The 14,306-nt window shown below is 44.0% G+C and overlaps 2 protein-coding genes across 2 annotated transcripts in view; one reads left to right on the plus strand and one right to left on the minus strand.

Annotated features, from left to right (window-relative positions):
* Positions 1-2,342: 2,342 nt before the first annotated feature.
* Positions 2,343-5,412, plus strand: islr2 (immunoglobulin superfamily containing leucine-rich repeat 2; the record flags this gene model as incomplete). Its single annotated transcript, XM_084334555.1, has 2 exons — positions 2,343-2,473; positions 3,259-5,412. Exon 2 carries the CDS (start codon positions 3,259-3,261, stop codon positions 5,410-5,412), a length of 2,154 nt encoding a protein of 717 aa, XP_084190681.1. The 5' UTR covers positions 2,343-2,473.
* Positions 5,413-7,191: 1,779 nt separating this feature from the next.
* Positions 7,192-14,306, minus strand: part of stra6 (signaling receptor and transporter of retinol STRA6) — a 45,434-nt gene continuing 38,319 nt past the window's right edge. Inside the window, exons 14-17 of the mRNA XM_084335357.1 lie at positions 11,100-11,201; positions 10,257-10,420; positions 9,398-9,535; positions 7,192-7,956 (exon numbers count right to left, since the gene is read on the minus strand). Of these exons, the coding sequence (XP_084191483.1) occupies positions 7,718-7,956; positions 9,398-9,535; positions 10,257-10,420; positions 11,100-11,201 (643 nt within the window). The 3' untranslated portion in view covers positions 7,192-7,717. The remainder of the gene's footprint in view (positions 7,957-9,397; positions 9,536-10,256; positions 10,421-11,099; positions 11,202-14,306) is intronic.

The raw sequence follows: 14,306 nt of genomic DNA on the forward strand, positions 1-14,306 counted from the left end.
TGGTCTGCATCCCCTTAACAATTGTGTGTATTGAGCTGTACTGTATTGTACCCATTCTGCAATCTGTTAATAAAGTTTTCAATCAATCAAAACCAGTGATGCCAGTAACTAGTTACTAAGTAACTAGTTACTGTAATCTGATTACTTTTTTCAGTAAATAGTAATCTAACTTGTTACTTTTTACAAGCCAGTAATCTGATTACAGTTACTTTTCCAAGTGGCTGTGAGTTACTATTTAGTTACTATCTCATAATGCTGATGATAAGAGAGCCAGGGGTACAGTCAGCTAGACCGGAGTATGGCCTGATGGCTGATGACGTCTCATGATGACCTGTCTGAGCAGCCAATCATGATTTATGACATATGCACTTTCAATAAAGCATTATTTAAAAAAAAACTGTTGTCATTCTTGTGGCAGCAGCAGGGGGGACGACGACGACTTCGTAACCTAGTTACTTTCAAAGTAACTAAGTTACTTTGATAATCAAGTAATCAGTAAAGTAACTAGATTACTTTTTAAAGGAGTAATCAGTAATCAGTAATCAGATTATTTTTACAAGTAATCTGTGGCATCACTGATCAAAACACACAATTGTTAAGGGGATGCAGACCAGAGAAAGACTTTCGTCTTGTTTACATCAGGGTCCCCCATTTTCAATTCATCAGGACATATATGACATACATGACATACAGATAGACAGTACTGCTACATCTATACATTTATGACATACCAGATTTGCAAATACAGTACTGTTTGTGATACAAAAAGAGTCCAGAAAAGGGAGTATATACATTTGTAAGTAAAAACTGTACATTGGAGGAGGTTGGGTGGGGTTGTGGTGTGTGGGGGGGGGGGGGGGGGGGTAGGGAGGGGTTGGGGGGGGAAACACTGTACAACTGTACACGCAAAACTGTACATTGGGATATTGACAACCATACTAGGTCATTTGCATTGGAGGGGGTTGGGGGGGGGGGGGCACTGTACAAACAAGCAAAACTGTACATTGGAATATTGACAAAACCATGTATGACTGGTTAAACGTTGTAACTTAAGTCGGTCAGATTTGACCGAACACGACAGGAGTTTTATCTTTATACAAAATAGCCCGGTGAATAAAATTAGCTGACAAGCTTGAAAGGTGCCATTACTCTCTGTGTAATTACAGGCTATTTACAGTAGGGGGCACTCGCAATCAAGAAGATAATTGGCTTTCTATACCCTAAGCAAGAAACTCCAATGTGACGCAAGCAGGCCTTACCAGAGGATGGCAGTAGGCAGTAGCCCGTCTGAGAAGAAGAGCGAGTCTGCTCGAAGCATCCCCGGGCTCCAACACCAACACCATCACCCATCACAAATAATCTACTGTAGGCTACAATACATAACAGTTAAGGCAAAATAGCGAAACATGACGATATGATTCACAACAACATATCAAATTATGACAAAATGTAGAATTAAAATTATGAATAGGTTTTCTTTACGAGACCAATTTATTATGTACTATTCTAAACTGTTCATTCAGATATATTCTTTCAGATTTCTATGCCATTTCGGGAAGCTAACAATACATATTATAGTTATCAAATTAGTCCTGTTCCGAGGCGCATCAGAATGTGTGATTGATTGATTGATTGAAAAGTTTATTAACAGATTGCAGAATGGGTACAGTACAGTACAGCTCAATACATACAATTGTTAAGGGGATGCAGACCAGAGAAAGACTTTCGACTTGTTTACATCAGGGTCCCCCATTTTCAATTCATCATAGTGTGAAGAAGACTAATCGTACCTAAACCGATTGGTTCCAATAACATTTTGAGAGAATAACATTTGCACAATGGAATGATCTAGCTATCCGATGTCTTTATTTCTTTAATCACTGATGGAACATGTTCCCATTTGACCTCGCTGATTGTGTTCGCGGGCACGAGAGTGACCATTTATCCCTAACCGTTCACCAAGATTTTTACATTGAAAACGTATGGCTGGGCCCATAAATAAGCGAGCCTGCAGACAATAGACCAAGCCGAAGGAGGTCAAAGATGAGTCTAGGTCGAGAGTGTCTAATAAATAAAACAGTACAGTCTAAATTATGAATTTTCTTTGAGGGTGGAGGAACCCGGAGCTTCTGTATCTTTAATACCGAGAAGTGAGATGGGAGAGGCTGCGCGTTCACAACCTCTCCTCTTGCTCCGCTACTGCGGGCACGCGCATTGGAGCGCACATTCAGTGGAGAGGGGAAAACAGGGCCATCGGATTGCACAGCATCTCACCGGGAGAAAAATGTTGCCTTCATCGCCCACCCTCAATGCTATCGCTGTCTTCAAAACATCAAAAGTCATGTGAACGGATCCACAATATACGAAAACATGATGTACTTTGACCATTAATTTTTTTTCTATTTCCCCCTCCGAAGATTTGAACTCCGAGAGAGCATTAAACCCCCAAGAAGTGGAAGTTGACATTGGACAGGTAAGATGATTTAATAAGTTGAAAAGTATGTCAGTTATCGTCGCAATAAAAGACAATCCATATAATTCAAGGCGACATTTCCACCCGTTTAATCTAATTGCGTTTATCAAGATTCTGCAAGCAATTACAAAGCACTTGTCAGAAGTGCAGTTGGCCACACAGCAATGATAATGATTTATGGGAATATCATATACTGTCGTTTAAAAGAAAAACAACGGTTATAAGAGTATAACCACAAACAAAACCAATTCAGGACAATGGACAGCGTCCGCAGCGTCTGTGTCGACGCGCGCGCATAGATGTAACCAGGTCTGCCCGACTCTCCATTTAATTAAAGAGCCTCAATCTTACTGTATTGGTGTACACGAAAAATTTAAAGTAGCCTAAATAGATGTCCAAGGCGACAACAAAGTGTGTATCTTGTTTGTGCAGTGCTTTTGGTGAAACAGTCCATGAGAACGAGGAACTTTGCTGTTTTGTTATTAATTGGAAAATGTATCACTTTGATGCCTCCACTCAAATCTACAGCAGTAGCAGCGGGGTTATTGTTGTTATAGTTATTGAGTCACTTTGCTATACCTTGTATTTATAGTCATGTTTAACACATTGCATCATGTTTTTATCATCTCACCACATCCCCAGGCATTTAAAATAACAGACATTTAAAAGACTGTTAGGCTACATACTACTGAGGCATGAAACATTATGGGATTTTGTATAAACTTGTCATATATGAATAGTATATGTCTGATAATCCAGCTAACATCCGGTAACTGAATTTGCAGATGCTGAAAATGGCGCCGAAGCTCCTGCAGCTCCTTGCCTTCTGGACTACTGTGACTGGCATCGTGCAGTGTTGCCCAGAGCCCTGCAGCTGCCTGGCCAAATATGCCCACCAGTTTGCAGACTGCGCTTACAAGAACCTGCTAGTGGTGCCCGTAGGTCTGCCTTCCAATCTGACCACTGTTAGTCTTTCTGCCAATAAGATAACATTACTGAAGGCCAAAAGCTTCATCAATGTCACTCAGGTGACCTCTCTCTGGCTGGCCCACAACGAGATAGTCACCCTGGAGAGCGACAGCTTGGCCCCGCTGATCCAGCTGCGAAACCTGGATCTCAGCTTCAACAAAATTGTCAATTTCCCATGGGAGGATCTGTACAACCTCACAGCCCTGCAGCTCCTGAAAATGAATAACAATGAAATGATCACCATGCCCAAGGAGGCCTTCTCCACCCTGAAAGACCTGAGGTCACTGCGCATCAACAACAACAAGTTCGCCACCATCGCGCAGGGCACCTTCAGTGCCCTCTCATCCATGTCCCACCTTCAGATCTATAACAACCCGTTCACCTGCTCCTGCAGCCTGGAATGGCTGAGGGACTGGATGGCAGACACCAAGATCACTGTCCCTGAGCAGGAATCCATTTTATGCGAGGCCCCTGAACAGCTGAAAGGCGCATTGGTTACAAAGATGCCCAAACTGGACTGCAAGGCTCCCACTGTCACTCTAACCTACCAGCCCAACATCCAGAACACAGAGGTATACGAGGGCTTCATGGTGACCCTGAACTGTGAGACTACAGGGAACCCGGAACCAGAGGTCAGCTGGGAGGTCACCGTGGGAAATGAACAGTTTGGGTTCAGCTTGTCGTCCACCACCGAGAGAAACGACTTACCCGTCAACGACAAGACCACCAACGGTCGGTTTCTCATCTTTCAAAATGGCACCCTGATCATCCCCCGTGTGAGTAAAAAGGAAGACGGGAACTACAGCTGTCTTGCGGTCAACGAGTTAGGCAAGGCGGAGAGCGCCGCTAAAGTGTCGGTGGCCGGCACCCAGAAGCACGCCACCAACTCTGTGCTCGACGCCACGGTGGACAAGATCCGCCCGTCCGGGAACAAGCCCGCGGGGCCGAAGAGCTCCAAGACCAACGCCATCAACTGGCCCAAATCTGAAGAGAAGGCCAAGAGCCTCCCCACGGGGTCGTCGGCCAAGCGCGGCGACGCGGAGCTGGCCGGTGACATTTCAAAGGACCCGGCGTTTACCAGCAAGTGTGGCGTGGGTGACGGGAGTGAATACATCTCCAACCACGCCTTCAACCTGAGCCTGGATGACCTCAAGCAGTATACGTTTGATTTTGGGGTCATCGCGCTGGAGGTGTCGGAGACGGAGGCCCGAGTTCAGCTCAACCCTCTGCAGCTTCCCAGCAGCAAGTCTAACCTCCACCTCAGCCAGAACCTGGAGACAGTGGATAAGGAGGTGTTCAGTCTCTACCAGTCCTCAGCTCAGAAAGCCCCCCTGGACATGTTATATCTCTGCGTTAATACTGGCAACGGACACTCTATGGTTCAATGGTCCAAAATAGAGGAGGGTGTCAATGCCTATCGTTTCCATGGTTTGCAGGCTGGTACCAATTACACTCTCTGCCTCACATATGGGGGGCAGGACTGCCAAGTTCAGGTCGTCTTTACAACCAGGAAGAAAATCCCCTCTCTGCTGATCATCGTGATCGTCAGCACCTTTTTACTGGCTTTGGCCACCGTCCCCTTGCTGGGGGCCACCTGCTGCCACTTACTGTATAAGTATCAAGGGAAGACATACAAGCTGATTATGAAAGCACAGAATCCGGATCAGATGGAAAAACAAATGGCTGGAGATTTTGATCCTCGCGCGTCTTTTGTGGAGTCCGAGAAGACCTTCAACCCCAGCGAGCTGGGCGAAGGTGAGGGGGAGGGAGATGGCGACGGGGAAGACGGCGACGGGGAGGGGGATGTTGAGGGCAGCGTGGTGACGGAATCCATCCCCGGTTCTTCATCGAAAACGAACCAAGAGGAGTTCGAAATGGGCTCGGAGTACAGCGACAGATTACCACTCGGAGCTGAAGCGGTGAACATCTCCGAGGAAATCAATGGCAACTACAAACAGCAAAGTCGCTGAGCCGTTCGGTGTAGGGAAGGATCTTGTAAAATAGTTACTTTTAACTATAACCTACATTGAAGCAGGTAACACGCCTATCATTACTACACGTAAAATGATAGCCCCGATAAAGGTGGATAGATAACTTTACCTCAGAAAGTGCTACAATCAATGACTGAGATTCTGAAATATGTTAACACCGGCAGCCAATTTTACAATAGATTAAAACTAACAACATTCCTCAAAGTGCGTTTACAATGCAAGCACGGGTTAGTGTACAATTTAGCAGACTTCATAGTTACTGACAAGTTAATGCACACATCAATGTCCCCTTTATGCAGGACGTATAGGTTGTAACATTGTGATTTCATTCTCATATCAGTTTCAGGAGACCGGAGTGCTGGACAGCGCGCTCTGATGCGCCCGTAGCACCGTCCGTTCCATTGTTGTGTGGTTATCAAACGGGGAAATCACTTTCTGTGTCAAGGCATGTGCTGTTGCGGGGTGGGGGGTGTGGGGCGACCGGCGGGGACCCAAGTATTTCTCAACAGATGTTGTGTAAATGTAATGTAGGGCTTTAAGATGTGTGAATTTAACCTCTTACTCACGGGTGCTTGCTATACTCTCGCTTTTTACAATGATTCTAAACGTGTCCTCTCTCTTCGGGAGACTTCATGGCATGTCACACGCATTCCCATGTGTGGTTTTTATTAGCGTATAGGACTATTAGATATTAATGTCAAACTGTGATGTAAGCCCTGTGAATTGAAATTATTCTCTTTTTTACGAAAGTACAATTGGTTTCTATGAAGTATCAACGCGTTTACTGTACTTTTATGCATAGTGAGTTTTTGTGATTAACTGTTGTAAAAAAAAATATCCGTGATCTTTCAAGATTTTTTTATATAATTTTATGTACGTGAAATAAATAAAATATCTCAAAGCATTTATGGATTTATCATTGACCACTGGTTATAGGTCAACAGCTTTTCAGGAGAAGTGGGCGTTGGCTACTGGTAATCCAACGCAAAAAAATATTCTGTATTTTTCTTCAGAAAATAATTGCGACCATTAATAAGACTTTTAAGACATTAAGAAAATGACGAAAGTGTTTCGGCCAGTTTCAGATAACTTTACATTGCAGCGGGTCAAGTTACACCATTTGAAGGATTCTGTATAGGCTTTAACAATCATCCTGTTTTTTTTGTCATGCTCCCTTGCATGGAAGTTATTTTATATTCTGATAACGGGTGATACAAATGGGGAGCCTTATTTTACTTCATTTCCCTTTGAGTAACATAATTTTACTTTGTGAATGAAAAAAGGTTTAAGGCTATAAATAATTTATTAATTTATTGACGGGGGGACCGGGGAAGTCTGGCGCGTGAAGCGCCTGCTTGTAGGCTACACTCAACATCAAAGCATTATCAAGACAAAAAAAAAGATTTGTCTTCATTTATTTCCGATCTAATCCAATTTATTTCGCTTGGTTTAACAGCACCAAATTCACACACCTGAGAAACCAAAAGCAATTAATGATGGAAAATGAAAATCTAGATAGTCCAAATAATACTTTTTTCTTCTTCTTTTTCTCTCAGTTGTTTTATTTTCATAGTAAATCACAGAAAGAAAAGTATTCATATTTGCAGTCAAGAGCAGGTATTTTGAAATGTAATGCAGAAACAGTCTTCATGTACATCAACATTGAGAAAGAGCATCATGAGGAGCCAGGAGAGTTCCATTCTCACCATCCTACAAAAGGAAACCAAACCATAACCACTGATGACAAGCAGACGGTACGTTTTTCATCAGAGAGGTAAGGGTCTACAAATAAAACACTCAAGAAATACAAACAGTGTCATTTTGTCTGGCATTCTTATTCCATACCATTGTTCAATATGAATGTTAATTACACTGAAAAATGTGTAAACATTTTACAAATTTGAAAATTTATATTTGCTCATTCTCCCAAAACAGAACATTCTGTACATTCATAAATAGTCACACATGCTAACATTGTATAAATGGTTTGACAGTGGAGTGAAGTGCCACACTAACAGCTTTCCTGCAACACTACAGATTCTGCCCATCCAACAAAACCAACACTAGACAATACAAACATACGAACATCTCTAGACAAACAGGACATCACTCAGTCAATGGCACTATTGAGAGGCAACACGCTATAAGTGCACTTAAGTCAATAAATGCATAGAGATCTATGTATGGACAAATAATACAATTTGCCCAAAAACCATGAACCAGAGATGGAGGCATGCCAATCCTTAACGGGTGGGTTGGGGGGGGGGGGGGGGTCACATTCTCTTCAGTTGCTGGCTGCAGCCTCTGCCTCCTTGGTTCCCGCCTCCTTCTTGCTGCCCTCCTTGGCGGTGCGACTCAGGGCTCCGTTCAGAAAGCTCTCGGTGGTCTGCCGTTGGAAGTGCTTCCTGGAGCCCACCAGCGACGGGTTGTTGACCAGGGTGTAGAGGAGCTGCCAGTGACCGCGTGCCCGCTTGGCGCTGGACACCTTGTTCTGTTTCTTCTCATGCTGGACCAGCTGGATCCCTGAGGGCATTCAGACATTGTGTCAGTACAGAGGCTCCGACAGCGACACACACGCTGTAGTCACAGGGCCTTTTTCCTTTCATTTAAAAAACAAATCTTTTTAAATGCATTAATGTTTTGGAGGAAGGTGATTGGGGGACCGGCTCGACACTACAGGAAGAGAAATAATGGAAAGCAATCATATTGTAATCCTCTGAGCGGCAGGAGCACACGGCCCTCGCTATTAAACACACTGAACCTCACAGCCCTTTGGGCCACATGAATATGAAACAGTCAATTAGAGCAGCTCATCTGTGTAATCAGATACTATGCAGCTAATCTACAGCAGATTATCATCACCGATGATGGTGATGCATTGTTCTCTAGACGCCAAAACAAGCAACGAGACCAACTAATTTGTTATTCTAACCAAAAGTCACGACTGGGATGAATCATAGTGCATTTGCCAGTAATTGCTCATTTTCATTTACAGCGGTGACCAGCACATCCAGCACAATGACACTCAGTTCCTGTTCCTGTTAGAAAGAAAATATATATATATTGTTTTCTTTTCCATAATATGAAATATGGCTGTCCATTCACTAGGGTGGAAGCATCCCTGTGCAGGTGGTGGCAGGAGAGTGTGGTCACACCATGAGGACGGCCGATTAGTTTATGACAGATCTGATTGAGGCCAGCAGCCTGCCTGTAAATTATTCCACATCGAGACTCAATTTGCACTGACAAATTAAATCAGACCTGCTAAGCTTCCATTCCTACTGTACGTGCAAGATGGTGTTATGATCTAATTATGTTTAGAGCGGCTTCCAAGAGCCTGCAGTTGCATTCTTAAGACCTCAGGAGAAATACAATATTCCACACTCCTTTTACTGCTCTACTGAATTTATATATTTATGTACAATACATACAAATATGTTGAATAGACACAAAGCTGTCTGCCCTGTGCACTTCTTTACCGCTCTACTGGATTTATATTTTTATGTACAGTACAGACCAATATGCTGAATAGACTTGTAAAATACCGGCAGTATAGTATGTATTGCATCACAACGCTACAGTCGGGGGGGGGACCTTGTATCTCTAATTTCGGTAATATTTCACATTGTTAATGGAATTGAACGTTTTAAAATGGTTCTCTGTGTGGTGAGCAAGTTTCACGACCCTGGGTCCCATTGACCATATTCACACGACGGCCATTTTGCTCTCATGTCATGCTCAAGTTGGGTTCCTTTCCAGGCCGTTCCCACCTTCCGTGTGAATATGGTAAATTAAAGCCGTTCAAATATCAAGCATATAAGTAAAAAAAATACACTGGGAATTGATCTGAAGATTTGCTTTTTCTTAGTGCCATGAAAAGTCGTATGACAGACGAGATACAAAGTGCGTGTTGTACGTTAGTCAGTTCTACCGCGGGTGTTCTGTGGTGTCTGGGCTCCCTGACCTTCCTCTGCGTCCCGTATCTTTTGTGCGGCGCGGCCCTCCTGTCCCACGCACTGGACCAGCATCCCACAGAAGGCCTTCATGACGGGGTGAGACTGGCTCACCTCGATCTTCAGATAATGAGCATAGCAGCGGTAGGCTGCGGGGAGACACAGGGAGGGGGGTCAGGCCGACTGGGCAAAAGCAATAAACACATAGGATCTCACCGCAGGCGTTTGGCTTGGAGACCATCATCACACATGATAACTATACCATCACAGCTTTTTTTTAACCATCTGGCTTTTCTTACACAACAGATGTCTGATATTGTAGGGCTGCTTTCTGAGATCGGTTGGCAATTACATAGCACCCTCTATGGAACAAGGGTATCATGCGCCGAGCGTCTAGCGCGGTGAGGTGGACGAGAAACCCATTTCTGGTGTCTAAGTGGGGTAAGTAAATTTTATTCATTTATTCAGATGAAATTGCTTCACCTTACATTATGCTGTGAGTGTTCGCAGTGAGAGAGAGAGAGAGAGAGAGAGAGAGAGAGAGAGAGAGAGAGAGAGAGAGAGAGAGAGAGAGAGAGAGAGAGACACACACACACACTGACAGCTATTAGTGTAAAAAGGTGTCCCATGCCATTCCATATTAACAGTAATGAGTATGATAACATTCTCCGTCTGACTTTAAAACAGTGTATTTTATGTCCTCTCTGATCGGTATATGACACTGTACACAGTGAGGAGAATACTTGTATGGATCAAGAAAGCACTGACATAACAATTACAACTAGCTAGTACTGCAATATGGAAACACTGGACGGTCATACTGGTTATACTGGTTACCATCTGTGCATGTATACAGCATGTCTGGCTCACCTGGGTCAAATGCCTCCACATTGCGATTGAGAAGACTGATGTCCATGCGACCCATGTGGACCATGTTGAACAGGGCAGTGATGACCAGCCGCCACACTGCCAGCAGCACCCCAACCAGAACGTTGACAGGGAACAGTAGGTAGGTGAGCAGGAACAGACTGCCCCTGTGAAACACGTTGGACTGCTTTAAACCAGGGCTGTCAATTGATTAAAATATTTAATCGCATGATTGTCCATAGTTACAGTAACTGTGATTAATCCCGCATTATTCACAACTTGTTTACCTGTTCAAAATGTACCTAGGGATATTTTGCAAGTGTTTCCAACATCGGAGTGGACAGATATGCTTGCTTTATGCAAATGTGTGATTATTAAATGAAATAAATAACCAAAATGGTAAATATTGTCAGGAAAAACAAAGGTACTGCATTTAGCATAAACAATCTTTATTTAATTTTTTTAATGTGTATTATGCCTCAAAAGAATGAGTGGCATTAATACACATTTGTGTTAACACGTTATTAACGCACTAACTTTGACAGCCCTACATTAAACATATACTATAACTTCAGAGAACATAATACATGAGTTTGTGGCGGTAGACAATGTGCCTCATGTGTCCAGATTCACCCCTACCTATTGTCCAGATTCACTCCTACATATTGTCCAGATGCACTCCTACCTATTGTCCAGATTCACTCCTACCTATTGTCCAGATTCACTCCTACCTATTGTCCAGATGCACTCCTACCTATTGTCCAGATTCACTCCTACCTATTTTCCAGATTCACTCCTACCTATTGTCCAGATGCACTCCTACCTATTGTCCAGATGCACTCCTACCTATTGTCCAGGTCTCGTGTGCCTGCTGTTTTCTTGATGAACCAGAACCTAGCAGTGATGTGTTGAACCAGCACCGCCACGAGAAGCATCAGGAAGAAGGGCCTGAAATGACAAAAGAACGTCTAGATACAAGAAGACTGGGTACAAATACAACGTCTAGTAGATATACAAGAAGACTGGGTACAAATACAATGTCTAGTAGAGATACAAGAAGACTGGGTACAAATAGGGACCTGCACTGGCTCCCCATTGCTGCACGTATCCGCTTCAAGGCCCTCGACCTGGCATACCGTGCAGCAAAGGGAACCGCTCCCGCCTACCTCCGGTCAATGGTCTCTAACTACACACCCTCAAGACCCCTACGCTCTGCATCTTCTGGCCGCCTCAGACCTACTCCTATCCAAGCTCCGGGAGGGTCATCAAAGAGAAGCCGCCTATTCTCAGTCCTTGCCCCACAATGGTGGAATGAACTACCCACCCCAGTTAGGACAGCCGAATCCCGTCCAATCTTTTGCCGTCGACTAAAGACGCACTTCTTCAACCATTATCTGAAATAATGAAAAAAATTTAATAAAATCTAACCCTAACTAACCTTACTGTCATGCACATGTCCTAATAAACTAACCTACACTGTAACACGCAAAACTTTGATGAACATTGTTACTCAGCTGATAGAGTTGTACCCTTCCTGATGACGTACAGAACTTGTAAGTCGCTTTGGATAAAAGCGTCAGCTAAATGACTAAATGTAAATGTAAATGTAAATACAACCTCTAGTAGAGATACAAGAAGACTGGGTACAAATACAATGTCTAGTAGAGATACAAGAAGACTGGGTACAAATACAACCTCTAGTAGAGATACAAGAAGACTGGGTACAAATACAACGTCTAGTAGAGATACAAGAAGACTGGGTACAAATACAACCTCTAGTAGAGATACAAGAAGACTGGGTACAAATACAACGTCTAGTAGAGATACAAGAAGACTGGGTACAAATACAACATCTAGTAAAGATACAAGAAGACTGGGTACAAATACAACATCTAGTAAAGATACAAGAAGACTGGGTACAAATACAATGTAGAATACAAGAAGACTAGGTACAAATACAATGTCATGACTGACGATATGGAGACCAAAGTAAACGGTAAATGGACTGCATTTATATAGCAGCTTTTATGCCAATGCGCTTTTACAACTTATGCCTTACAGTACATTCACCCATTCACTCACACATTCACACACCGACAGCAGAGACAACCATGCAAGGTGCCGACCTGCTCATCTGGAGCAGTTAGGGGTTAAGTGTCTTGCTCAAGGACATGCTGCTGGGAGGAGCTGGAATCGACCCGTGAACCGTCTGTTTACCAGACAACCTGCTCTACATCCTGAGCCACTATTTTACTGTACAGTATGCAAGGTATGTGTTATGCTACATTCCATTATACATCTAATGTAAATTCCAAATTCCTACTAGGAGAAATTAAATGAAGCGGTGCTTCGACTTGGAGTTCCTAGTCACAAACTCGGGTATGATTTCTCAACCCCCAGTTCAAGCCTCAGCGTCATGTGGCCACCCACATCGTATAGACGCTAATGTTGTTATTAGCTGTTTTAATTTTTTTTATTCTATTTATTTTTTGGGCTTTCTGTATTTTCCCCCCATCCCAATTTTTTATTGTTATGCCAATCCCCTTCCTGGTCGTTGTGCACATTGCCGCATTGCCCCACTGTCGGCCTGGGGATGGTGTAGAACTACCACAACCTCCTCCGATAGTCACCAGCCACTTCTTTTCACCTGACAGCGAGGAGTTTCAATAGGGGAACCATAGGCGGCGGGTATATAAGGCCAGGGGAGGCAATGCCGACCCAGTCTGCGCATTATTATAGGCAGCCTAGGCTACGATATTGTGTGTGTGTGGGCTGCTGCAGCCCGGTGGTGACAATACGCAAGGGTCGGCCAACCAAGGTGTCAATGGCAGTAGGTGTGGTGGCCGTTAACATTCCAGACTGCAGGCAGTAACCAATCACGCCGCATCATCAAACTAACCGATGCCAGTCTGGTCTTCAAAACCCTCCATGGTCTAGCCCCACCCCCACTTTCCGATTTTTCACCTCTAGGTTTGCGTGTAGTTTTTTACCAACAAACTTGCAGTTCCGCGTTCGGGTTCAGAACTGTTGTACCGGGTGATTTGGCTGTTCCATTAAGGACAAGTACATTTAGCAAATCAGCCCTCTCCGTGAGAGCTGCCAAGACCTGGAACTCCATTCCAAGTTACATGCCGCCTGGGCATAACACGGATCACCTGAGGCCGAGGGCATGATGCGACTGAGTCAGAGTTAATCAAACCGTGGAAACTTTTTAGAGCTACTATGTACATTGTTTTCAAAGCATGATGAGATCCAAATTACGGAAAACGTTTCCTTCATTGCCGTCGGCACCGCAACTTGTGAACAGTCTTTCCCAATGAGGCGCATCCGAAACTGGCTAAAAGAACAACAATATGCGCCAGGAGAGACGGTCAACTCTGAGTCCGCTTCACATTGAAAGTGATCTCACAGACCAACTTAAAGCAGAAAAGATCATTGATGCGCGAAACGTCGATTTTTTTTTGTTGCATTAAGGTAAGACAATGGTTAATCATATTGGATGCCTTCATTTGAACAATTAATTTGCACTATATGAAATGAGTGGGGCTCGCTGTAGTAGCCTAGTAGACGTGGGTGTGTGTATTGTATGAAATCAGAACCTGGACAGCACCGTTTGCGTGCAAGCAAAAAAGAAAAAGGGAACATTTTGCGGGGTCCCATCCCATCTATAGCCTACCCTAATGTCCAGCTCACCCGCCGCCTATGAGGGGAACGTAACGTGTACGGAGGTTCACGCTATTTCCCCCAGATCCCCTCCCTGTTGAACAGGCGCCCCGACCGACCAGTAGGAGTCGCAGTTTACAACGACCAGGACAAATACCACACCGGCTTCCCACCCGGTTTTGTGTTAGTAGGGAAGACTGACCAAGCCGGAGGTACCGCTGACAGCTGGATTCGATCCCAGAGTCTCTGCAGTGGTAGGCGAGTGCTTAGTCCACTGCGCTACCCTGCCTCCCGTTATTAGCTGTTTTAAGAGTACATTTGTAAGTATATTAGCTATATGGTATATGTATTTGTGAGTTGTAGTTCATGCGAGACAAAAATATTTAATGT

Source organism: Notolepis coatsorum, assembly GCF_963971535.1.
Source record: "Notolepis coatsorum genome assembly, chromosome: 18".
Classification (NCBI taxonomy): Eukaryota; Metazoa; Chordata; class Actinopteri; order Aulopiformes; family Paralepididae; genus Notolepis; species Notolepis coatsorum.